This window comes from Myotis lucifugus, unplaced genomic scaffold, assembly GCF_000147115.1.
Source record: "Myotis lucifugus unplaced genomic scaffold, Myoluc2.0 scaffold_56, whole genome shotgun sequence".
Taxonomy (NCBI): domain Eukaryota; kingdom Metazoa; phylum Chordata; class Mammalia; order Chiroptera; family Vespertilionidae; genus Myotis; species Myotis lucifugus.
The window spans coordinates 6,441,801-6,466,737 of record NW_005871104.1 but is presented as its reverse complement, the minus strand read 5'-3'; the positions used below and the strand labels follow the sequence as shown (position 1 = coordinate 6,466,737).

General features: G+C 46.1%; 2 protein-coding genes across 3 annotated transcripts in view; one reads left to right on the top strand and one right to left on the bottom strand.

The window, feature by feature from the left end:
• Positions 1–8,660: 8,660 nt before the first annotated feature.
• Positions 8,661–17,378, top strand: GM2A (GM2 ganglioside activator). Of its 2 annotated transcripts, none has more exons than XM_006089121.3 (4): positions 8,661–9,029; positions 14,617–14,778; positions 16,266–16,448; positions 16,798–17,378. In XM_006089121.3, the coding sequence occupies exons 1-4, from the start codon at positions 8,940–8,942 to the stop codon at positions 16,975–16,977; spliced, it is 615 nt and encodes a 204-aa protein (XP_006089183.1). In that variant the 5' UTR covers positions 8,661–8,939; the 3' UTR covers positions 16,978–17,378. The 2 variants fall into 2 exon arrangements, with proteins under 2 accessions (XP_006089183.1, XP_006089184.1); XM_006089122.3 differs by having other exon boundaries at positions 16,266–16,452; positions 16,989–17,378.
• Positions 17,379–18,546: 1,168 nt separating this feature from the next.
• Positions 18,547–24,937, bottom strand: part of SLC36A3 (solute carrier family 36 member 3) — a 19,591-nt gene continuing 13,200 nt past the window's right edge. Inside the window, 2 exon segments of the mRNA XM_014456177.2 lie at positions 18,547–19,189; positions 22,156–22,325. Of these exon segments, the coding sequence (XP_014311663.1) occupies positions 18,900–19,189; positions 22,156–22,325 (460 nt within the window). The 3' untranslated portion in view covers positions 18,547–18,899.

The window sequence follows — 24,937 nt, the reverse complement described above, 5'->3', positions numbered from 1 at the left end:
GGCACATTCTAGGCAGCTAAAAATAAACGCCGGCTCCCCCCCTGCCCTTGGGCTCTGGCGACCTCCCCAGCCCCGCCAGGGCTCCCCTTGGCAGGACCCGCTCTCCGGGGGCACGCCCGCGGGGATACAGAATCAGGTCTTTCTGGGGGCCCAGGGTTCTGATGGGAGTGCTTCCTACTGCAAGAAGACCTGGGCAGAAGTCAGGACGCCTGGGTCCTGCTCTTAACTTTGCCCTAACAAACCTGCAGACGTACTTCCCCCCACCCCCACCCCCGCCCCTGAATCTCAGTCTCCCCACGTGTCAAATGCGGACGTTGGAATAATGATGTGAAAGCTCTGGCATTTTTGAATGAAGTCAGAATCCCACACTCTGGGATCAAACTTCAGCATTTGCCCACTGGGATTCTTTAGGGTACATCTGTCCTGCAGACTTGTTGTGAGCTCCCCCCGCCTTTTATAATGATCTGAATTAGCTGTCCATCCTTAACGATGTAAAGAATTCACATAAAAGTCTAGATTCCCAGCTTCTCGAAAAATCCGATCTGTCCACACGGGGCCAGTGTTTTCCGGCAACTTGAGTCTGAATTGGGTAGCGGCCGCCCCCTGTCGGCATCATGAGTGTACTACAGCTGGCTGCTGCCGCCCTCCCTAAGAAGGGTCAAGATCCGCGTAAGCTCACTCTCAACCCCACCCTGTTGGGAGACTTTAGACTATAAAGGCGCTCTTAGGCATTGCCTGGACCTCCGAAGACGTCAATGGGATTGTCTTTGTTTGGGAAAATATTAGCAGACACTCCCAGGGTCTGTTGAATTCAAATAACCCCCAAGAGCCACGTTGGAGGCCAGCAGAGGGGTGAGGGCCAGGGAAGGAAGCGGGAGGGAGGAAGGGTAAGAAAAGGAGGCAGAGCTGTTGGAAGAACAGGATTCTGGTCAGCCTGCTGGGAGTCACCCAGCTCCTTTAGGGCGGCTCATGGGAGGCAGACTCTCCAAAGAATCAAAGATGCTGCCTCTGCGATGGTGGGGAAGGGCATGTCATAAGAATAGAGCCACAGTGGTTTCATAGTTAGCCACCTTCCTAACTACAGATAAGAAGTGTTCTTACAAACCCTGGGAAACTGGAGGATGTGCTGCAAGAAGACACACAGAGCTGCAAAGAGATAAGAGACACCTTGGGGCCCGGATGTGTCCATTGCTCAGAAAAGAAAATGCCTTTTGAGAACAAAGGACAGTGCGAGCTTTGATATGGTTGCTGTGCCTGGACCCGGACCCCCTCTGGGAGTTTGCTGCAGGAATGCTGACCATTCTCAGGTCCCAGGAACTGGTAGAGCTGGGTTTAAACATCATTGAAAATCAACTACCTTGTTATTAGACTTCAAGATCCTGGAAGGAGATACACGGACCACAGACCCTGCAGCCATTCCCTCCCCTACCCCTGCTACACTCTTGCATGCAGCCTCTCTTCCTTATCCCTCTATGATCAGCCAGCTGGTAGGAGGGGGCAGAGCAGATTTCTGTGGATGGCCTGCTGCTCTCCCATACTGCTGACATTATTGGAATAAATGCTCGTATATGATTCAACACTCTCTGCTTAATTAGCTCAAGTAGTGACAGGCAGCCCAGACCCATTATTCGTCTGGTTTCATCTGGACTGGCCCTCAGACGAATGGAATCCATCGCACCTCAACAGTACGGTGTGGGGGAGGAAGAAATTTTACTCTCCTTCTAGATTCTTCTGGCTGACCTAATAATTAAGTTGCCATGCGACAGATTAACAAGAAAAAAAATAACCAAACTTAATTACATGCATATGAATGGGAATCCCACATACAGGAGAGGTTCAGAGACAGAAAGGGAAAATAAGGAATATATGACATTCTGAGCTAAGGAAAAGGTCAGACACCTGGGTCTTCTGAGGGGAGGGAGGAAGGTCATTCACAATATGATAAGAGCAAGCAGATGTTTAGTAATTGGGTTTTTGCCCTGTCCTATAGATAGGTCATAAATAGTTATTTCTGGCGATAGCTCTTATTATGGCCAAGGCCCCAAATTTAAATTATTTAAAGGAGAGGTAGAGAAGGCTTATGTGAGCCTGCAGGGTTTTAATTGCTTTCAGCTCAAAATAATCCTCATGCCAAAGTAGCACAAAGTAGGGGAGGCCTGTTCTGAGCCCCTTGAAGGGTGATGGGGTGCAGACATGAGAACCTGGGAACCACTGAGGCTTTGTCCTTCCTGCTGTTTCACCAGACACCCTTCCTTGGGAGAAAACAGTGACTCCATAGGTGTCCCTCACCAGCCACTCAAGGGTGGAGGAAGTGGGTCTAGTTCAGACCCTTGCTTCTCTGTGGTCCTCAGACCCTCGACACTGGCCTCATAGGGAGCATGTTACAAATTATTGAGCTCCAGCCTCACCTACTGAGTCATAATCTGCACTGTAAAGGGAGATCTCAGGTGGTTTGCTTGCATTAGGTCAGGGGTCCTCAAACTACGGCCCGCGGGCCACATGCGGCCCGCCGAAAACATTTATCTGGCCCGCCGGGTGTTTTTGCCGCTGCTGCCTGTCCTGCTTAGCAGCCGACTCGTCCCGGGCCCGCAGTGCGCATGTGTGGAGTGTCTGAGGGACAGTGAACTGGCCCCCTGTTTAAAAAGTTTGAGGACCTCTGCATTAGGTAAAAGCTGCTTTAGACCAGTGATTCTCCTGTTGGCTGCCCCTTGGAATCCCCTGGGGGACGTGTAAAAATGCTGATGCCCTGTCCCACCCAGGGGTGTAGCCTCGGCTTGGACTCCCAGGTTATGTGTTTAAAACCGTCCAGGTGATTCCAATGTGTAGCCAGCACTGAGAATCAAAGCTCTAGGCCAGTGGTTCTCAACCTTGGCTGCACATTAGAATCACCTAGGAATCTTTTTAAAATCCTGATTTCTGGGCCTCATCCTCCGGAAATTCTGTTTATTTGTTACTAATGTTGTGGCCCCACCCCATAACAAAGAAACAGAATTTCCGGAGGATGAGGCCCAGAAATCAGGTTTTTAAAAAGATTCCCAGGTGATTCTAATGTGCAGCCAAGGTTGAGAACCACTGCTCTAGGCAAAGGCTATAATGAGATGAAAATATTTGGGAATTAAAGTGATGCAAGCTTGCATAGGGCCCGCCCAGTGCCCTCAGATTGAGGCTGGTGGGGCAGGCTGCTCTTGAGGCACCTTCCCCAGCCCTGTTTGTCTTGCCAGACCAGTACAGCTCTGCTCCCCAGGGCATTTCCAGGCCTCTCCAGGTGCTCTCAGGTTTCAGAAGAGTAAGGTGAGAAGGGAGTGGAGCTCCTGTTAGCTCTGCAATCATGCCCTGGGATGTGGCCCTGAGCAGGGAGACCAGAAGCCTGGGTCCTCATCCTACCTCTGCTGCGTGGCTTTGGGCTCCAGTGTCTTGCTCTCTAACATGGGCTAATCAGAGGGAATTGAAATCACGTCTAGTGTTCCTTCCACTTTATACACATACACACACTCCCAAAGTTGAAAGGGACGTTGAAGAGCCCAGGCCCGATACTCAGTTGTTTTGAGTGTCTTCCTGATATGCCAAGGCTGTGGGCTTGATCCCCCGTCAGGGCACATAGAAGAAGCAAACAATGAACGCATAAATAGTGGAACAACAAGTCAATGTTTTTCTCTATCTCTCTCCCTTCATCTCTCTAAAATCAATCAATAAATATTCAAAACAAAAACAAACAAACAAAATAAAAGAAAGGGACCTCAGAGATCATCTAGTTTGACCTTATCTTCCCACAAAATGAGAAAACTGAGTTCCAGAGAGGTTAAAGGCATTGTCTAATGCAGTGGTTCTCAACCTTGGCTGCACATTAGAATCACTTGAGAATCTTTTTAAAATCCTGATTTCTGGGGCCCCACCCCATAACAAAGAAACGGAATTTCCAGAGGATGAGGCCCAGAAATCAGGATTTTAAAAAGATTCCCAGGTGATTCTAATGTGCAGCCAAGGTTGAGAACCACTGGTCTAAAGTCAGAAATAGCACTACCATTTAAGGAACAAATGGGGCTTTGTTACAGAACAAAATTCAACCGAGTGAGTTTGAAGATTTAATTGGCTTTATTAAGTGAATCATGAATATGGCAACATCCTATTTAGCAACTAGAAGGGTGCTTCTGAAGGGCTGTACAGAATGGAAGGTTTTTATAGGCAGAAAGGGAGTGGGACTAGGAAGTTAAAAGAGTGGATTATTTCAGGCAAGGATACCTTCCTTTTGGAGAAGGCAGAGGGGGTCTTGTCAGGCAGGTTACTTCACTAGTATTGAGCAGGAAATTCCAGATCATTAAAATTTCACTTCTGAGAGAGACTGAAACTGCAATTAGGTTAGTTATTAAGTTTTGGCTTGGTGATGTGGCTTAGCAAAAGTGACTCCATTTGGCCATTGCTTCTTTCTTTCTTTTTTTTTGTAACACCTTCAATGGAAAACTCTTCATTTTCTAGAGCATACTCTTCTATATACCTAGTTTGGATTCTGTAATGGGCTCTATGCCTTTCATTGCCTCTGAAGTTGCAGATAATTCATAAGAATGGAAAGTAATCTTTGCCTTTACACATGTAAATTTTTGACCTGTGGAGGTTAAACTGACTTCTCTCCCCCATTATGGAAAAGGCCAGTTTTGCCTTCATTTGCACATTTATCTCAATATTCCTTATCTAAACATGTGTTTGTTCTTTGGACTCTTAGCACAGTTTATTACATTTCACAGGTTCCCTCACTGAAGGAGTTACATTAAATCTCTAATGTATGATCATTTTATATCAAAGGGAGTTATGATTTTGCCTTCTGTTAAAGAGAAAACCCACAGACCCAAAATGGCATCACTTATGCTAATGACCATGATACCAAGCCTAGATCTAGTACCTGACCTAATCATTGTTTCAACCTTTCCTAGAAATATCTTAAAATTCCAGTCTGGAACCAGTAATCTGTCACATGGGCCCTCTCCATCCTTAGAAAGAAGAGGCAATCTGCCTAAAAACCCTGGCCATTCACTTGCCCCCAGAAGAAGATGTCTTGGTCTAAAAAACAAACCTTTACTTTTGTAAAGGGTTCCTTGCCTGACCCTTTTTCCAATAAAAACCTGTCGTTTTGTACAACTCCACAGAGTCCCTCCAGTTGCTAGATGGGATGCTGTCCAATTCATGAATCGCTTAATAAGGCCATTAGATCTTCAAATTTACTCCTTTGAATTTTGTATTTTAACCCTTTCTCTTGAAAAATTACTCTCTAATAAACAGAATAGTCAAGATTTGAGAGTCTTGTGTTCTATGGATCGAGCTAGCTGGGCAGAATATGCAAGATTTAAAACCAGATGTCCAGACTATATTTGGGTTGAAATCCCACCAAGACCAGTTAGTAAACAAGTGTTCTCATGTCTACACCATCAGCTTTGAAAGGGTTCAGAACAGGGCTCCCCAAGATGTGCCGCTGTGGCATGTGAATTAGTTTGAGCTGAAGGCAATGAAAACCCTAGGGCTCATGAGAAACTTTCACTTTTCCCTTAAAGAATTTAAATTTGGGGCCTTGTCCAAAATAAGAATTATCGCCAGAAATAACGTTTTATGACCTATGTATAGGACAGGGCAAACACCTAATTACTGAATATCTGCTCTTCGCATCCTGTGAATGACCTTCCTCCCCTCAGAAGACCCAGGTGCCTGACCTATCCTTAGCTCAGAATGTCATATTTTCCTCATATGCCTTTTCTGTCTCAGAACCTCTCATGTATGTGGGGTCTCAGACTCTCTCATGGATGAGGGAAGGGTTCCCATACATAGGTTTGTGTAGAGAGTGCCTGGGAAGGCGCATGAGCTGATTGTTGGCTGAGTCCAGTGGCGTTGGCAGAGAACATCCTGGAAACATACCTTGCCAGAGGCAGGTATGTTGTCAACCTGACCTTTAGCTCAGGTGCCAGGGGGTGGGTTTCATTATCTAAGTTCAGCCAGGCACCAGGAACAGATGCAATTATCAGTTATCCGGGCTCAGCCAGGAGTGACAATTACAAAGAAGCCACAAGAATGAAGAATTGCAGCTTGATCTTTAACCATGATCTCACATAATTTCCTTTGTCTTAAACTCTCGTAAAACTTCCTGGTGTCATGCTGTATATAATAAACATGCTGCACCAGCTCCGGGTCACTGTCTCTCCACCCGAGGGCAGCGTCCCACCTGGTCCCAGCTTTCCCTACTGTCTCTGTGTCTGTCTCTTTCTTTTTCTCAATCCCCTGTTACCCCTACTCAGGACTCGTCTGCTCTCTAGCCATGCTGGTCTTGGCTCAAGAGAGAAAAACGTATAGGTTTGTAATTAAATTCGTTCATGTTCTCTTGCTAATCCATCTCATGTGTATTTGATCATGAGACCAGCCAAGAGAACCTAGGAAGTAGAGGAAATTCCTTCTCCACAGTTGTTTGTCTGTGACTGCTACATCTGACCTACTTGTCTGATTCATGTGCATTTGAGGTGGTAATCACAGCCTTTAGATACATGCTGTGTCCCCACAATTTTCACCCCTACCCCACACAAGCATGGCTGTTAGGTCATTCTGGGCCACGTCATTCCAGGACCCAGACCCAGTTAGTCTTCCAGGAAACACATGGTGATGAACATTAGAGTGACAACAGTTTCCACATTTCCAACCCATCACTCCTAGAATGTGGGTTCTTTAAAGACAAGGGCCTTGTTTTAGTAATTGTCATTTTTACGTATGTGTGCACCTATTGTATGCCAGGTGGATGTCAACTTTGGCTGCACATTTTAATCACCTGGGATTAAAAAACCAAACCAAACCAGACCAATGCTGTGTCCACTTCCAGAGATTTAGATGTAACTGGTGTGGAGGGTAAATTGAGCATCAGGATTTTTAAAAGCTCGCCAGAGGACTGCAGCGTGCAGCCCTGGCTGGGAACTGTGGCCTGATGGGCTTGACCATGTTTAAATTTCACATTGGCTCTTACCCCAAATGTTTCTCATTTCTCCCAAGGATGGCCAAAATCCACCTCCTCAGAGAATTCTTATTGGACTCAAGAAAGCAACCACTGTACTTTGAAGTAGTTTAATCTGATTTCTTGTCTTCTGGTATTATTCCTCTTGGATAATATCTTGTTTATTTCTTTACTTGCTGATTGCTCTTCTTCAATGGACCCTAGTCTATGTGGGAGTAGGAACAAGGTCTTTATCTTGTTCAACTGTTGGATCTATAAATATTTGTTGAATGAGCTTAATACTGAAAGGTATTCTTCTTCTTATTTATTTTTATTATTATTTTAATCTCTGAACAAGCCACTGTTTGCTCTCCCTTCCACCACGGTTATGGCGGTTATGGCGTTGGTTTTCAGTCACTGCCTGTGGCCTTCCAGAATCTCCTCCAAAACCCTTCAGATGGGCATGTCAGATACTCTGATCTCCAAGGAATGCACTCACTCATTGAAAGATCCTCCAAAGTTGCTTGGGCAGTAAAAGAAGTGTTAACTATTTACTGCCCATGATGATTGACTTCTTGTGTGAAGGAGTGTGCCTGAGGCTGAGAGAATGGAGTATTTAGGAGCCAGGAGGAAGTGGGTAATGGGGTGGAGAGGCCTTGGCATGTGCAAAGATGGAGAAAGGATGATGCTGGAAAGGAGGCTTGCAGTCCCTTCCTATTTCCCAATGAGGCCCCAATGATACCAGCGTTGGCATCCAGTTCCCCCACCCACCACCCACACGTCCACCAAGGAGCACAGCCACATGGACATCTCTCATAGAACCGTGGGATCAGCCTCCGGAGAAGTGCGTTCTAATTTCACTTCTGCTGTGTGACTTGGGCAAATCCGCTTCTTCATGGGGCCTCAAATTGCACTTGTGTATAATGAAGCGGTTGTGCTGGACGAGAGAATGAAGGATTAATCAGATTGGGAGAAAGATGTGCAATTTAAAAAGCATATTAAGGCCCAGTCGGCGTGGCTCAGTGGTTGAGCGTCAACCCATGAACTAAGAGGTCCCTGGTTCTATTCCCGGCTGGGGCTCCATCCCCATTCCAGGGCTTGCAGGAGATGTCTCTCTCTCTCATTGATGTTTCTATCTCTCTATTCCTCTCCCTTCCTCTCTCTCTAAAGTCAATAAAAACATATTTAAACAAAAGCATATCAGGTAAAGTCTGGAGCTTAGTTAACAATAATGTACTAATACCAGTTTCTTAGTCTTTATAAAAATACTCCATCTATTGTTAACAATGGGGGAAACAGAGATAGCTCTGAACTATTTTTTGCGATTTTTCTGTAAATCTAAAATTAATTCCAAAATTTAAAAAAATGTTTAAAAAGATGATTGGGTAAGTTTCAAATTCTATTCATAATTTATTTTTTCAACAAAGATTGTCTATTATGTGTCAGGCACTGGGTACACACATCAGTAACTAAAAGTCATAGTCCCATCCCTTGTGGGGTTTACAATCTAGTAGTTAATATTCCTATTGCTTCTTTAAAAAGCAAACCTCACCTACAATATGTAGTATCTTAACAATATCTTGTCTGATGAAAAACAAATGTCCTTCCTGCTTAGACGCGCACAGCGTCAGTTCAGAAACCACAGCCCCGCCCCTCCCTCGCGCTTCGGCCCCGCCCCACCCCGCACTCAGCCCCGCCCCTTTCCTCTTCCGACTCCGCCTTCGCCCCTCCGAACGCGGGGCTTGACGCCCACGCCGCTGCAAGGGGCGCAAGGAGGAACTCTGAGGTGCATATTAGGGAAAGATCTGCTTCTCCTCAAGGCCTTGAAATCCCGATCCCGACGGGTCGGGGCGCCTCAGGAAGTCGCCGCGCTTCGCTTTGCATAACAATACACAGCTTTGCATAACCAACGCCGACCGGCATTTAAAGGCGTCGCCGCGGCCCCAGACCTTGTAGTTACCTTCGCGCGAGCCCACCTTTTGCAATGATGTTCCAGATTCGGGCTCCGCTCCTGATCTCCCTGGGCTTGCTTCTCGCTGGCCATGAGGCCCTCGCAAAGGCTCCAATGAAACAGGTGAGTGCTGCTCTTTTAGGGGGCTGTTTCCACTATCCTGGCCCCACGGGTTGGGATGGAAGATGGGGTAAGCTGTTCCCGTCTCTGGAATTCCTTCTCCGAAGCAGAGCCTCCAAAGTCACTAACTGGAACTTTGGGCCCTTTTCTTTCTCAGGGTTTGTTTCCCCATGTGGGAGACGAAACAGCTCTCCTCTGCCCTTCTAGGTGCAGTCTGCTGGTCTGATACTCAGATCGACATGAGACAGATGAACAAGAGAAAATAACCGAATTTCATTACATACTTATGTATGCAGGAAGCATGCCAAAGTGGCGCATCTCGGGGAGGCCTGTTCTCAATCCCTTTACCCGTCTGTACAGTGAGGGTGGTCTGTAAGGCCTTGCTCAGCTCCCAAGTAAAGTTTAGCCTTATTCACTTCTGTACTCTCTTGCTCTCTTCCCAACCGTCTGAGTGAATATTGGCAGACCTGGAAGACTAAGGTACTGTTCCTTAGTCCCGGGCCTGTTTACCTGCCCACCTTCCCCCCATGGGGCTGGGTGGGACCTTCCAAGCCAGAAGGTCCAGCCTTGTTCCTCTGGTGACAAAGTCCAGCCCTGCTCAGGTTGTGAGCTGTGGAGAGGCTCTGACCTCCAAGCTTGCTCTTTCCTTCTTACTCACCCCAAGCTCCAGACCCTGGGGAAAGGGAAGTTCTGTCATTCTGAGGCCTAGTTTCATGGCCTCTTTGCTGCATAGCTGCAGGCAAGATACCATCTCTGGCAGCAAAGAGAGAGGCTCAGCCTAGATTCCCCTCCTTCCAACCACCTTGGAAATACTTGTCTGAGAGCGAGAAACCATGTGGTATAGTATAGGGGAAAGTAGGATAGGACTGAGAGCTGGGAGGCTTGGCTTTTGATCCTATCTTTGTCTCTAATCCATGGGCATGGCCTTTGGGCTCCTTGAGCCTTAGTCTCTTCATCTGTTAAATAGGCATGATGCCACCCTGCCTTTCTTGTGAATTGTGGGTGAAGGAATTGCTCTAAAACAGCTATTTTCAGCTCATGGAACACATAAACTAATTACTAAAATCCTGCGGCACACCAATATATATATTTTTTGCTGATCTGACAAAAAAATAGGTTTAATTTTGATTCATTCACACCAGATGGCTATTGTGATATTGACTGTTGTCATTGTTTTTATTGATTTCAGAGAGGAAGGCAGAGGGAGAGAGATAGAACCATCAATGATGAGAGAGAATCACTGATTGGCTGCCTCCTGCATGTCCCCCATTGGGGATCGAGCCCACAACCCAGGCATGTGCCCTGACTGGGAATCGAATCTGGTTTATAGGTCGACACTCAACCATTGAGCCATACCAGCCGGGCTGTTGTCGTTTTTTTAAAAAATATATTTTATTGATTTTTTTTACAGAGAGGAAGGGAGAGGGATAGAGAGTTAGAAACATCGATGAGAGAGAAACATCGATCAGCTGCCTCCTGCACACCCCCTACCTGGGATATGCCTGCAACCAAGGTACACGCCCTTGACCGGAATCGAACCCGGGACCCTTCAGTCCGCAGGCCGAAGCTCTATCCACTGAGCCAAACCGGTTAAGGCTGTTGTCATTTTTTTAATTTGACAATCTAAGGGAAAAGAGGTCAGTGCCCCTGACTAAGCCGTCAGGTATTGCATGTTTTAAAAATTCTTGCAGCATACCAGTTTGCCTCTTGCAGCACACCGGTTGAAAATTGCTGCTCTAAAATCTTACAGGAATATAAGCCATTGGACTCAGCCTCACCCTGGCACAGGGGCAAGGAGTCTGTTTTGCCTGTTGAGTGAAGGAGCTAGGATCTTTGGATTCAGTTTGTCCACGGACGTAGCTTGATAATGTTTCTCTTGGCTCCAGGTCTGACCGCTATGAGGTGGAGTTCAGGCTAAGGCTTGAGCTTGCCCTACATCCCCGTTCTATATGTCTTGGCTAGGGATGCCATTCCAGAAGGTCCTAGATTGGCAATTTTGGAGAGGCCTTGAGACATCATAAAGTTCACTTCCCTCACTCGGGCCCATAGAGAAACATAGGGGACTCAGCTAAGATTACACAGCAAGTGGCACTTTTGATCCTTATATGCCATCATCCAGAACTTCTCTGGCTCATGTGATTCAAAGCCCTGACCCTGAGTTCGCAGGCCAGATGAAGGCTGTGGGGTAGTGGTCAGTGTTTGGGGATCCATAATATGTTAAGTCATGTGCTTTTTTCCCCCTAATAACCTTTTTTGGGGAAGTAATTTCAGAGTTGCAGAGAAGTTGCACAGATAGAACAGAGATCCCACAGGCTCCTCACTCAGTTTCCCTGAGTGTTAACATCTTATTGACCGTGGTGCACTTGTCAAAACTGAGAAGCCAACATTGCTCCTCTATGAAACACTAGACTTTTTATTTGGATTTCACCAGTTTTCCCATGAATGGCCTCTTTGTGTTTCAGGATTCAGTCCAGTTGCCATTTGCATTTGTTGTCACATCTCCTCAGTCTCCTCTGGTCTGTGATCCTTTTTCAGTCTAGTGTTTTCATGGGCTTGACAGTTGTGATCTATACCCTCAGTAGATAAACTTCTCCTCTCCCAGTAGCCCTGTGAGAAGATATAATTATGCCCATTTGGTAGGTGAGGAAATAGCCATGGTCTCAGCTAGTGGCTCAGATCTGATTTGAACCCAGGTCTCTGGTTTGTACCCACATTTCTGCCTTCAGAGCTGCGCCTTTCCCCTCTGCCCTATGTTGCCCCATGTTGCCTCTTCCCGCATGTTGGGATGGCAAATATCCGGTGCCAGGCCTGGCCCTTGGTGGGCATTGCTAATCCATCATACCTCCTTTTTCAGATGAGGCTGGCCTCGGCTGCAGAATTCATTGCCACAGGAGCCTCTAGTTACGTCTCTCTGAGGGCCTGGGGGAAGGGTCACTTAGGAGAGGGAAGGGGTTTTTCAACTCCAACAGGGCTCTCTGACCACTTCCTCCAGCCTGGGTTCAGTCCTCAGTGTCAATCAGGCTGCCTATGGAACTGTGAAGGTAGTTCCGGAAAACGGCTAGTCCTCCTCCAGCTCAACTCTTCATCCCAGGCTCCCTTTCATTTGACAGTGGCCTCCTAACTGGTCTCCCCCTTCCACCTTGTTCCTCTCCAAGCTGTTCCCAACCATACACTGGAGCATGGCCTTCTCCTGCAATGGGGTCCATTGCACGTACAGAAAATCCAGCCACCTGATTATGATCTGCGAGGCCCTGCGTGAAATGACCCTGCCACCCCTTCAACCTCCTCTGGGTCCCTTGTCCACTGCATCTAGCTCACTGGCTTTCTGGTAGTGCCAGAGCAGTAAGGTGCTTGCTACCACACGGCCTTCGCACATGTGTCCTCTGCCTGGACGTTTTTCCTCTCTACTTACACGGCTGACTCCTCGTCCTGCAGGAGTCCAGCTTAAGTAGTAAGTCCTCGGTTACTCTCCACCTTACCTTTTGTTTCCCTATGGCACTCAGAAATCATAGTAATATGTACATTAGACTAAGCTCCTTAAGACAGGGTGGGGACATTTCTGATTGTTTACCACTATTAACACAGCACGGTGGTCATTGCTCCATACATATTTGTGGAACGAATGCTGAAGGATGCATTTATTGGTTCCTACACTGTGTAAGGGGCTGTGGGGAATACAGGGATGAATCAGACCCTGTCCTGCCTTTCTTAGTCATGGCACAGTGTTTCATTCCAAGAAGCTCAAGTAAAGGTGTTTATTCCAGGTATATAAGGAATCTCATGGAACTAGAGGCAAGAAGTGGAGGCCGGGATGGCTAATGGCTGTCATTTAATGAGCCAGCTCATGCGTTGGGCCTGGCATTGTGTAATGAGCATTACATACATGCTCTCACCCTTGCCACAGTCCCAAGAGGAAAGTATCAATGCCTCCACTTAAAAGATGTGGAAATTGGGGCTCCAAAGAGGAAACTGGCTTATAGAGTCATATGATATGGTGGTGGAGCTATGATTTCCACCCACGTCTGTTGACTAAAGCCTTGATTTACCCCACATCTCACTCTAAAGCCATGCCCTTCACTGCCTGTTTAGGTAAGGGTGGCTAGGGGGTAAGTGACTCTGTCTGTTCCCTTTTCCTCAGACCCTCAGTTGTGGGTCATGGGTCTCAGAGTTCTGGCCCCATCCCAAAGCTATGACCCAATAATGATGCAAAGCCCAAAGTCCTCAGAGTGACTTTGCCTCCATCTCAAATCCCAAATCAGAGAAAATCTGTCACCGGATTGGCTTCGGTGTTCTTCTTTGGCCCAGTCGGCTATGGGTCTGTGGGTATGTGGATGATGAGGATCAGCATGTGGGCTGGCAGGTTTTGCTTTTAAGTTGGGATGTGCATGGCAGGCATATTGTACATTTCTCAGAGGGGGCTGGGAAAGGTGTGAGTGGGTGGGCAGAATCTGCATGGTGTAGGAAGTTTGAAAGATCACAGACAAGCAGGGTTCCTGGGAGTAGGGAGTCAGTGGTCCTGTGTAGTTGGACAGATAGTGGAATCAGGAGACCTCTGGGGGATGTGAAGGAAGAAGAGAAGTGGCTCAGCAGAGGGGAGGAGGGTGACTCAGATGGGGACAGGGCATGAGCAATGGGATGGGAGTAAGAAAGCACTGGTTAGGACTGGGGAGCTTAATTCATTCAATGGGATTGTTTATCAACAAGTGGCTCATTGGGAATCTTTTCTTGTGTCCTATTCCCTTCCTGGGTTAATTGTATATCCCTTGGAGGGCGGGGCTTGGATGTTTTGTTTCCCATTGTGTTTTGTATTTACTATTGTCCCTGGCCCTGGATTGGGTTGGGGGACTGCGGGTGTGTAATGGGAATCAAGTCCAGGGCATGGGCTGCAAAGGGAAATCCTCCAGGAGCTTCCCTCTAAAGCAGCGGTTCTCAACCTGTGGGTCGCGACCCCTTTGGGGGTCGAATGACCCTTTCACAGGGGTCGCCTAAGACCATCGGAAAACACATATATAATTACATATTGATTTTGTGATTAATCACTATGCTTTAATTATGTTCAATTTGTAACAATGAAAATACATCCTGCATATCAGATATTGACATTACGATTCATAACAGTAGCAAAATTACAGTTATGAAGTAGCAACGAAAATAATTTTATGGTTGGGGGTCACCACAACAGTAGGAACTGTATTAAAGGGTCGCGGCATTAGGAAGGTTGAGAACCACTGCTCTAAAGAAACCCCAAGACTGGCTAGAGAGGAGTGGGGAGCAGGGAGGTGGGAGATCAGAGAAGGTCCCTACCAGAGGCGGATATAGTTAGTTCTCCTGTTTTGAGTGTTTGAGCATCCGTAACACTGAGTTTCAGTTCCTCCTCTAGCATTAACCAGTTCAAGGTCGGGTATACTGTGTTTTATTTTATAGTTTAGCACACTTTCGGGAAATTATGTCTTTTGAGTCTTTGATTTCACCAACCTACCTCTCCCAGGGTCACACCGTCAGTAGCTTGTTCTGTTGATTTTTCTGACCTGCGAGAGTTCCTTTTGTCAACTTTTCTTTTCTCTTTTCTTGCTGCCGTAATTGTCCCTAGGCATTCCGGATCAGCAGCTTTTCCTGGGAGAACTGTGACGACGGGAAGGACCCTGTGCTGATCAAAAGCCTGAATGTGGAACCTAACCCCATTGTAGAGCCTGGGAATGTGACTGTGAGTGCTGAGACCCAGACAAGTGTCCCGCTCAATTCTCCTCTGAAGGTGAGTGGTGGTGGGAGGGGGGATCGGCCAGGAGCTGGAGGGAAGGTGCCAGGGGCCAGCTGACAGGGCACTGGGGGACTTATGCTCAGGGAACTGGATACTGGAGGCCTGGCATCCCAGAGCAGCAAAGGAGGCACTGGTTTGTAGACTCGTGCTCAGGTTCATAGACTCTCAGTACCATGATGTTTGAGATTGGAAGGAATCTGATGTCAGCCCCAACAGCTTCCCACTGAGTGCGCCGGCCTCCCGGACAGGATGGCACAGTATGCACTGTTGTCCAACAGCTCTGGTTGGGCAATTTGGTTTCGGTAATGGTGTCATTATTAACTGTAAAACAGGCACATCGATTAGCAAGTGATATGTAGCCAACTTTAGAAAACACAAATGGTCAAAATAGGGGGGGGTGGGTTAAAAGAAATCATCTGAAATTTCTCTACCTCGTGATAAGAGGTAAGCACTTTTAACATTTTGGACTATTCCCCCATATAATCACATATAACATACATATTAATTTAATGGATATATATGAAAATAACCAGTGCTCCTTATAAATGTCCTCTTATAATCTAACTCCTCACAAGATAGGCATTGTTAGCTACTTACATATCCTGTCAGATTTTTTTTCTGCATTTGTAAATATATGTACATTTATGCTGTGGGATTATATGACATGTTATTATTACTTTTTGCATCATACTATTATTGTCCATACCTCTTTCTGTGGCATTTGGCATAGATCTACCTAATCGTTTTTAATGGCAGAAATACACTGTTGTAGATCTGTCATAATTTACTTAAATCTAATGTTGGATATTTAGTTTGTTTCCAGAGTAGTTTTTTATTTTTTGCTATTATAAAGAGCTTTGCAGAAATTATCCTTGAAATGCACCTTTTCCTACTTTTCTGATCATCTAGATATAGACTTTTTAAGTCTCTTGATATATATATTGCCAACGTGCCTCTAAGTGTTTCAACCTGTTTGTCCTCTCACTGGCAATAGCAGATTTGGCTTTCCCCACACATTTGTGACACTGAGCATTTTGTAAAAATCCTCTCCAATCTTGTATATCATCTCTACTGAGGTTAAAGTTCCTTTCATAAGTTTATTTGCCTTTTATAGTTGCTTTGAGAAAGTCTAGGAAGCAGTGCTACAGTTAGCCAATTAGCAGGTAGATGACAAATGCATTTCAACTCAAGTGTTAGCTTCAACCAATGGGTATGGGTGGTGACTACCTAAAGAATTCTAAGACTGTGTGGTTCAGTGAAGGGGGAAAGTCACATTTGATGATTCATGTCTGTCATGGGCACAGGAAAGGATAATATTGGGGGCACGTGCCACCATTTGTCGTTTCTGGATCGGAATATCTCCGAAGATCCCAACCAATTAAAAACCGTGTGATTGAAATGAAATGCTGACCTTTTAAAGGGGCAGAGGAACTAGCATGTTTGCCTTGAAACTGACACTTTTTTCAAAATCTTTTCATCAGGTGGACTTAACTGTGCAGAAGGAAATGGCTGGCCTCTGGGTCAAAGTCCCATGTGTAGAACAAATCGGTAGCTGTACCTATGAAGACATCTGTAACGTATTTGACATTTTCCTTCCCCCTGGAGAGCCCTGTCCAGAGCCCCTGCACACCTATGGGCTTCCCTGCCACTGTCCCTTCAAAGAAGTAAGTACTCAGGGAGGGAGAGCGTTATCCCCTTGGCTGGAGTAAAGACCTGGGTTTTAGAGAGAAGGATCCTTGCCTTCTTTCTCCTGCAGATCTGGATGTCTATGGGTGGATGTACATTGGTGCGTTCTATTCTGAGTTGCTTATCTTTTGGGAACCTCAGTTTGTTCATCTGTGAAACTTCGGTGTGACCCTCAGTGCTCTACGGCGCTATGGCCGTCTCCAATCTTCTGTGGCTCTTAGGAGGATGGGAGGAGGGATAGTTCCTGGTTGCAACCTAGCGGTGGCTCCAGGAGAGAGTTCTATCAGTCGGCTCCCACTGACCTGTGATCCACTGGCATTTCCACAGGGCAAATACTCACTGCCCAAGAGTGTCATCAACATACCCCACCTGGACCTGCCCAGCTGGCTCAGTACCGGAAACTACCGCATCCAGAATATCCTAAGCAGCGGCAAGAAACATCTGGGCTGTTTCAAGATCGATGTCTCTCTAGAGGCCATTACTGTGGCACCAGCTGCAGCAGAATGAAGGCCTGCGAGGAAGGTGTCCCTCCTCCTCTGTCTTGCATTTGTCAAAGCCAAATTCTGATTTTCTGTCCCCCTTCAAGCCCCTTTCCCCAGGGATGCTACTACCCTCGCTGAAAGTCATCTTGTGCCACTTACATTTTAGGTGTGGGCAAGCAGCCCTGACCTAAGGTGGGGTGATCCTGGCAGTTCTTGATGGCTCAGGACATCTACTGGGCTGGCCACTTCATTCTCCTCTTCGCCCCTATGGCTTTCTCTTTAAGAGCTTAACTTATTTTCCAAACAGTCAAGGAAGAGAATGAACATGTTTTGTTACCCCAAGTTCAGACTAACCCAGTCTTGCTCTCCTGAAGTACCTTGAATGATTTTTCTCATTAAAATTTTTTTTTTATCACTAACTTAAAAGCAGAGTGAGAGTATTATCCGTTTTCATTTTACTCCACCCCCCTCGGACAATGAAGGGCCTGAACTAGTAGAGCTCAGTCTGTTCCTCCATTAACATCTGCGATTAGTTTGAGTAGTCTTCTAGATATGCCCATTTAACAGTGGGTCACAATGTATCCTGGAGAGGCAGGGTGTGGGGTGGGCGGTCTTTCATGGGAGAGAGATTTAAGAATGCTCTATGTATTGAAGATAGTTGACAACCTCAGGTGCCTGCAGGGCCCAAGTACAAGACATAAATGAGTGACCACAAGGAAGACACATGCCTTCCCTTTTTCCTTTTTATAACAGCCCATATGCATTGATGTGAGGCAGCCGATGCCCAGTCTGGAGTTGGGGATATAATCAGGGATGATGGGGACTGGGTGAATTGGAAAGGGCACATGCTGTTTGTAGGGGCCACTGCTGTCTGGACATAGCCAGTTAGTGCCATGTGAGAATGTTGGGGGCCCAGTTTGCCAGATATTTTCAATTTTTTTTTCCTTAGAGATGCTGGAAATCCACACTTTTATACGGAATCTTACAATGTTTAGATATTGGCAAGCAATTATTTTTTTAAAAACACTGTGCAGGGGCCAGAGGGGCCAAACAGACTTATCAGTGGGAAAATTTGGCTCAGGGTGGCCAATTTGCGACCTCCAGTGTAAGAACATGCGTGCTTTGTCCTTTTGTCCTTGAGACAATTCCTCTGGCCCCAGTTTTCCCTCCAGAGGGCCAGATCCATAGTTTCTGACCCAAAGTAGGCCCTTCCAGTACTAGGGGAGGTAGAGGCAGCCCTCAGAGCTGTGAGCGCTGTCAGGGTGAATGTGGCAAGTAGATGCTGAAGAGGTGGACCCACCAGCAGCTGTTCTGGAGTAAGGATCCAACAAAGAGAGGTGGACTCATGTCAGGTGCCTGGGTTTGTCTGTCATCCTGTCCTGCATGACAACTTATCCACAGACCAGCCCTAAATTCTGGGCCCAAGATCCCATAGGAAATAAGTGGCAGAACCAATGATTGGATAAAATTACTGCAAAGTTCTATTTTGTTCTGTCTGGGACTGTTCCACATAGAAGAATATCTAAATAGAAAACCCTCTTCCCCAACATACACGTTTCTAAAGTCGCTGCTTTCAGGGCAGCTGCTGCCCAATAGAGGAAACTATTGCTTTTGCATTTACAAATATGTATGGTCTCTGGTTCCAGGGATATCATGGGCAATTGGCATCCCTTGTCCCATTAAACGAGGCTGATAATACAAATGGTTGAATGTGGTTTTGGTTAGGAGGTACGAAAGACCTCCAAAAATAGCCAAAGCTTAAATAAATAAATAAGTAGATAGATAAAAATAGCACAGCCTGAGAGGTCTCTGTACAGACTTGTGTAATCTACATTTCTCTTAGAAAGGTAAACAAGGCACTAGTTAATATAAGAGATGGTGGGGTTTGCTGAATGTATATCATATCCACAGTGGAAGTCAAACTCTGGATGGGAGGAGGGGGAACTCTTAGAATGAAAATAGGTAATGACGTGCATGGACATCTGTGGAGTTGCCTATGGAATGGTTGTAGGGGTGGATCAACTCATAGAGGGCTTGGTATGTCCCAAATACACAGCCCAAAAGGCCCACGATGCTGATCATGATGTCCTTTGCAATGGTGACACAGCTCATGTCTTCAGGGTAAAAGGTGATGAGCTCCAGGAGGGGCGGGATGATGAGGGCCAGGGCACTGCTGCTCACGGAGCTCATCAAGGAGATGATCAGCTCCAGGCGGGGGATGATGATGGCTGAGACACCTGCAGGGGCAAAGAAATGGTGTCACTGAGGTTCCCGCAAGAAGGGAGCTCAGAAAGAAACCATTTTGGGGAGCCTTATAATGCCACCTGTCTGATAAGCCATTCAGGAGAGGTGGGGTAGGAGCCCATTGCGGACTTGAGTAGGTCAGGCACCATGGCTCTGGACTCCCACCTCTGTTTTGACTGCTTTCCTTTTATGTTTTAACTTCCTGGGTTTTTCACATATAATATTTATTGGAAAGGCCCCTCGACCACCTATTTATTATAACCTACTCGTTGTAGAGATGGGGAAATCTAGAGCTCTAGAGGTCACACAGCTGAGGTGAGAATCCTTTCAAATGCCCAATCGAAGGCCCTTTCCACTCTCCGGTGGGGCCTCCCATTTATAAGAAGGAACTTGGTCCATCATCGGTACTCAACGAGTGCTTGACTCTTACTTGGACGCTGAATCTACGATGAATGTGTACGAATCTACATAATATAAGCACTGTCTAGAAGCAAGGATATGAAAAATGAGAGATAGCTCGTTGCTGTCAGAATCTCAGCCACGTGTTTTCATACTCTTAAAAGGATCTGGATAATGAAGGAGGACATAAAACACGAAGACAGCATTAGGCTGCTCATTCCCCATCTCTCCTATAAATACTCAAATCTCCATCTTTTATGCATATAATGAACATATAGCATGCATTTTTCTAGGGGAGTCCAATTTTGATCATGTTTAAAGGGGCATGAATAAATATACAACCTATGTGATTCAACTTTATACAACCATATGATTGTCCTATGAACAAATTAGGGAAAACCTGTTCGGAAAGCACCCTCACTAGTTTGCTGGCTCTTGAAGAAAATATCACGTGTTTATGAAATTGCTCCAACACATATAATCAGAGAATGAGAGAGACAGACTCTCATGGTTGGGAATCCATCAGTCCTCTAATGGGATGGTCCCTGTCACAGTATTCCTTCATCAGATGTTTAATAAATTTCTTAAAGAGGTACAGAGAAAAGTCAGTGTCAGTTCTCCAAGAGAGCTCACAGTGACAGAGAAGATATGTTCAAGGAAGCTCTAAAGCAAGATAGACCGGAAGGGTGCTAAGTGTCAGGTCTGGTCATGTCAACCCATTGCTCAGAGTCCTTCCATGGCTCTCTGTGGCCTGCTCTCCTTGGGGCCCTGCAAATCCTCTGGCTTCATGTTGGATCACTCCCCACTGCTTTTAGTTTTCCAAAAAGGCCAGATGTCAATATTTGCCTCAGATCTGTGCAGAGCCTGCCCCCTACACGTGGTACACTCTTTACTCCATCTACCTCCTACTTATCTTTCAGGTCTGAACTGACCAAGGCTAAGGGTATATGCTCTTAGGGTATCCTGTTCTTATGACCCTAACCATCAGATGGAACATCTTTATTGCTGTAATTATGTTCCTGCATATATTTCCCACCCAACTGTAAGCCTCAGGAGGGCAGGAACCCTTTCTTCCTCCTTATTCATGATTGTGTCCTTCGTGCCTAGCACAATGTCAAGCACATAGTGGGTGCTCAACAAACAATTGTTGAATGAATAAAGGGTAACAATTGACAGATGACTAAAGGAGGAGGAAGTAGTCATTCAGCCTATACCAGAAGCAGGACATGGTATTAGGTCAGCTGTCTCTAGTGATGCCTTCCCTGAACCTGAGTGGCCTGAACCACTCAGTTTTTCTCTTCAACTGACACCATTCCTTAGGAAGGCTCTCAAAACAATATATTGTCAGGTTCCCGATGTCTTGGAACAGACTGGGAACTCTGTAACACCTGAAACCAAGCAGGTGCTGTTTCTGCTTATAGAACCCCAGTTAAGGAAAGTATAACGTCTGATGGCATCTCTGCTGGGCTGCTCCAAGCACTACACAGTTTCTCCTGACCCCCAACTGAGACGGAATTCCCCCAACTTTAAACTCGGACGCGTGGAGCTTTTAAGACTCAATTTGTGCTCTCTCTCTTTCACAACAATTACACAGGTGGTTGAGGACAGATATAGAAGTTACCCAAACCCTCACTTCTCCTGGTTCTTTCCCCATTCCTCTTGGGGCACCTTTTCTAATCTCTGGACATGTTTTGAGAAAGAACCCCTGGCATCCCTGTTCATTCAGTCTGTATAAGAAGCAGGGCATGGTATTAGGTCAGCTGTCTCCAGTGATGCCTTCCCATGTTCATGATGTTTCCCAGACATCTACTAGACTAGAGCACCTAATGTAGAATGAATGAGTGAATAAGTGAATGGAAAGAAGCATGAGGGAAGGGAGAAAGGAAGGGAGGGTGGAAGGGAGAAAAGAGTGCACCCAAAGAGTGATCTCCAAGCCCTTAACAAAGGGCCCTAAGGGGATCAGGCCACAGAGAGCCATGGAAGGGCTCTGAGCAATGGGTTCATATGACTGGACCTGACCCTTAGCACCCTTGGGGTTTTCCCCTACAGTTAAACACACTTTGTGATTAGGGACTTGACCCTAATTTATGATAGACAGGAATATGGCACAATGGAAAACACAGACAACATAACCCACACTCAAATCCCAGCTCTGTCACGTAGCAGCTATACTATTTGAGCTGTTACTTAAATTGTGTGAGCCACAGTTTCCTCAGTTGTTACTATTGTGCTGCTAAGCTTTCATGAGTGTTAGATAATATCAGCACCACGCCTGGCATACAGAAGGCAGACAGGAGTGTGATCGAATGAATGATACTTCTTCCTCCCATAAACCAGCTAATGCATACCTTCTATGTGTAGGTGGTAGAGATTACTATAATATTTACTATGTGGTAGTCCTGCTGAACCCATTTTTCAGGTGGAAAGTTGAGATTCAGAGCTAAAATATCTTGCACAAGCTCACAAAGAAGGCAAGTGGCAGAGCCAGTAAATAGTGAGGTAGATGCCAATGTGGCTGCCAGCCACAGCTTTGGGCAATGAGTGCCCGTATCCTACTCACAGGTCACACAGACCAAGGCTGTGCGGACAGACAGGTCTGCAAACAGTGTCCAGCTCTCTGACACCTGGGAGACGACGAAGGGGATGATGATCTCGGCGGGGACGTGGAACTGGAGGGCGTAGGTGAAGAAGATGCCAATGGAGTACATCAGCTTGACTGACTGGTACAGCCTGCAGACACACAGAGAGGACAGGAAATGCAACGCGGCTCCTGGGCAGGGCCACGCAGGACTCGCTCACCGCTCAGAAGCCGGTACCTGCGACAGAGCTGGCTCACTGCCAGTGACTCAGGCTGGACCTGCCATCCGTCAGAGCCACCTGGAAGCTTATTAAAAGTGCACATCCCTGGAGAGTCTTAGTCAGCAAGTCTGTGTCTCAGAAATCAGTGCCTTTTTTCTTTTAGTTTTTTAAAAAGGTATATCACCCTGGCTGGTTTGGCTCACTGGATAGAGCATCAGCCTGCGGACTGAAGGGTCCCAGGTTTGATTCTGGTCAAGGGCACATACCTCCGTTGTAGGCGCGATCCCCTGGTCGGGCTGTCGGGAGGCAACCAATTGATGTGTCTCTCTCACGTCAATGTTTCTCTCTCTCAGTCTCTCCCTCTCCCCTCCACTCTCTCTAAAAAGCAATGGAAAAATATCCTTGGGTGAGGATTAACTAAAAAAATAAAAAAAATAAATAAAATAAAAAAGGTGTATTGGCATAGAGTAAAATTCATAGCACTAAAGCCCTGAAGTGAAAAACCTCCCTCCCACCCTTACCAGTTTCTTTTTCCACAGACAATCCCTCGAACAGTTTTCTTGTAGCCCTTCCAGAAATCAGTAGATATACAAGCTTATTTAGACTATAGGTACACACACACACACACACACTCACACGGCAGCATCCTCTACACACCACTGAGCTCTGTCTTTGTTCATTAACTATGTCTTGGAGATTGTTCCCTATCAGTACACATAGATCCGGCTCTTCTATTTAACAGCTGCTTGGTATTCCAATTGCATGGATATACTACAGTTTTTTAACCAGTCCTAAATGAATGGATATTTAGATTATTCCTAGTTTTTTTCTGCCAGTAAACAGTGCTGCCAAGACTATCCTTGTACATATATCTCTGCACATATAGTGTGCAATCCCAGAAGGAGCAATGATGGGTAGAAGTATATGAGATTTACTATTGCGATAGCTGTTGACAGTGGCTGTGTGTGGTCCTAGCCTATTGGAGGGCTGGTTCCCACATCCTTGCCCAAACAGTGTGTGAACACCTGCTGCTCTTTGCCTTTGGGCTTTTAAAAAATTGGCATTTCTGTTATGAGGGAGATAGAGCGTTTTTAAAAAATATAAAAACCCATTTTCTGGGATTTGTCTGAGAATGTGTCATCATGGCCGTTTTTTCTTGGGCTGTTGGTCTCATTATCAGGGCGGGTTATTTGTTTATCCCTTCTTGCAGGCTGCTCTGGCGAATCTCATGACCAGCCAGGTTTAGAGCCGGTGTGAAGTCCTCATGGCACCCGATGTCCATGTTTTCCAATTGAGGCCCCCCCCGGAAGGAAAACACCCTGTCCCAGGTGGCCAGTGGCAGCCCACATTGCCCAGAATAGGAACAGCCTATGAGGATGCTATATGACTTGTGTAAAATAAGTCTCAACTTCAAATAAATGCCACATTTATCATCTAGTCATTACTACAACGCAGTGAGGAGGGTGGGGCTGGTGATACATTTCTCATTTTGCAGTTGTGGCCTTGTGGGAAATGAATGGCCCAGCATCCTACTTACCCCAAAAGACCCAGGGTGTGGGGACACATAACCATGATAATAGCCAACATTCAATGAGTGCCTACTGTGTGCCAGATACTTTTCTAAGCACTTTGTGTATAATCAATTAATCCTGAGAGAGCGTGGAAGTCATCTGGGCTGTTCAACAAATCCTTCCAGTTCTTCCAAGTACGTGGTAGAATTAAACTTCCCTGCCCCATGGAGTGAGGCATGGCCATGCACTTGGCTTTGACTGATGCAGTGCTATCAAAAGAGGTGTATGCTTTAGCAGCTTCATGGTAGAGGGCATGGTTCAGGTGCGCTCTGTTATGGCAAACAGCAACATTTCAGGGAGGGGCTGTTCCTTCAGTCTGAACCCTGGAGTGGGGATGGTGCAGAGCTGAGCCCCAGCCATCCCATAATGGACATGCAGCATGAGCATATGTTTAAGCATTTGTGTGTATTCAGCTATTGAGATTTCGGAGTTGTTTATTATTGGAGCATAACCTAGTCTATCTTGACGGATACAATTCAGCACTAGTATTACCCTCATTTTACAGAGGATGGAAATGAGGTCTTCGAGATTGGGTAGCCTGTCCAAGGTCATATGACAACCAGGATGCAAATCCCATTACACAGCATTAGGACTTGTGCTCTTAAGTACATGGCTCTACTGACTGCTTAGTCACTATGTACCCCATATTGCCAGAATGAGAATAGCTAACACTCGATGAATGCTATGTGTCAGCCCCCAAATGTTTCCTAGACGAATGAATGAATGTGTAAATGAATGAATGATTTAATGTAAGAACTCCAGACTGAATTGCAACCTGGGGTATAGCCATGGCAACCTAGGCCAATTTCAGGAATGAGAGGCCCAAGGAGCTGTCCACCTGCAGGACCCTGAATTATTACTCTGGAGTTAAATTTTTTATCGCTGCTGTTTCTGTTTTCCAAACACTCCTGATCTTTTCTATTTTAAGGCCTTTGAATCATAGAGTCAGACAGATTCAGTTTCAAGCTTCAG

Excerpts from the sequence above, each read along its gene's own strand:
- GM2A (XM_006089121.3), top strand. The coding sequence starts at position 8,940 with ATGATGTTCCAGATTCGGGCTCCGCTCCTGATCTCCCTGGGCTTGCTT. Across the intron at positions 14,779-16,265 it reads CGCTCAATTCTCCTCTGAAG|GTGGACTTAACTGTGCAGAA; the intron begins GTGAGTGGTGGT and ends TCTTTTCATCAG. Across the intron at positions 16,449-16,797 it reads GCCACTGTCCCTTCAAAGAA|GGCAAATACTCACTGCCCAA; the intron begins GTAAGTACTCAG and ends GCATTTCCACAG.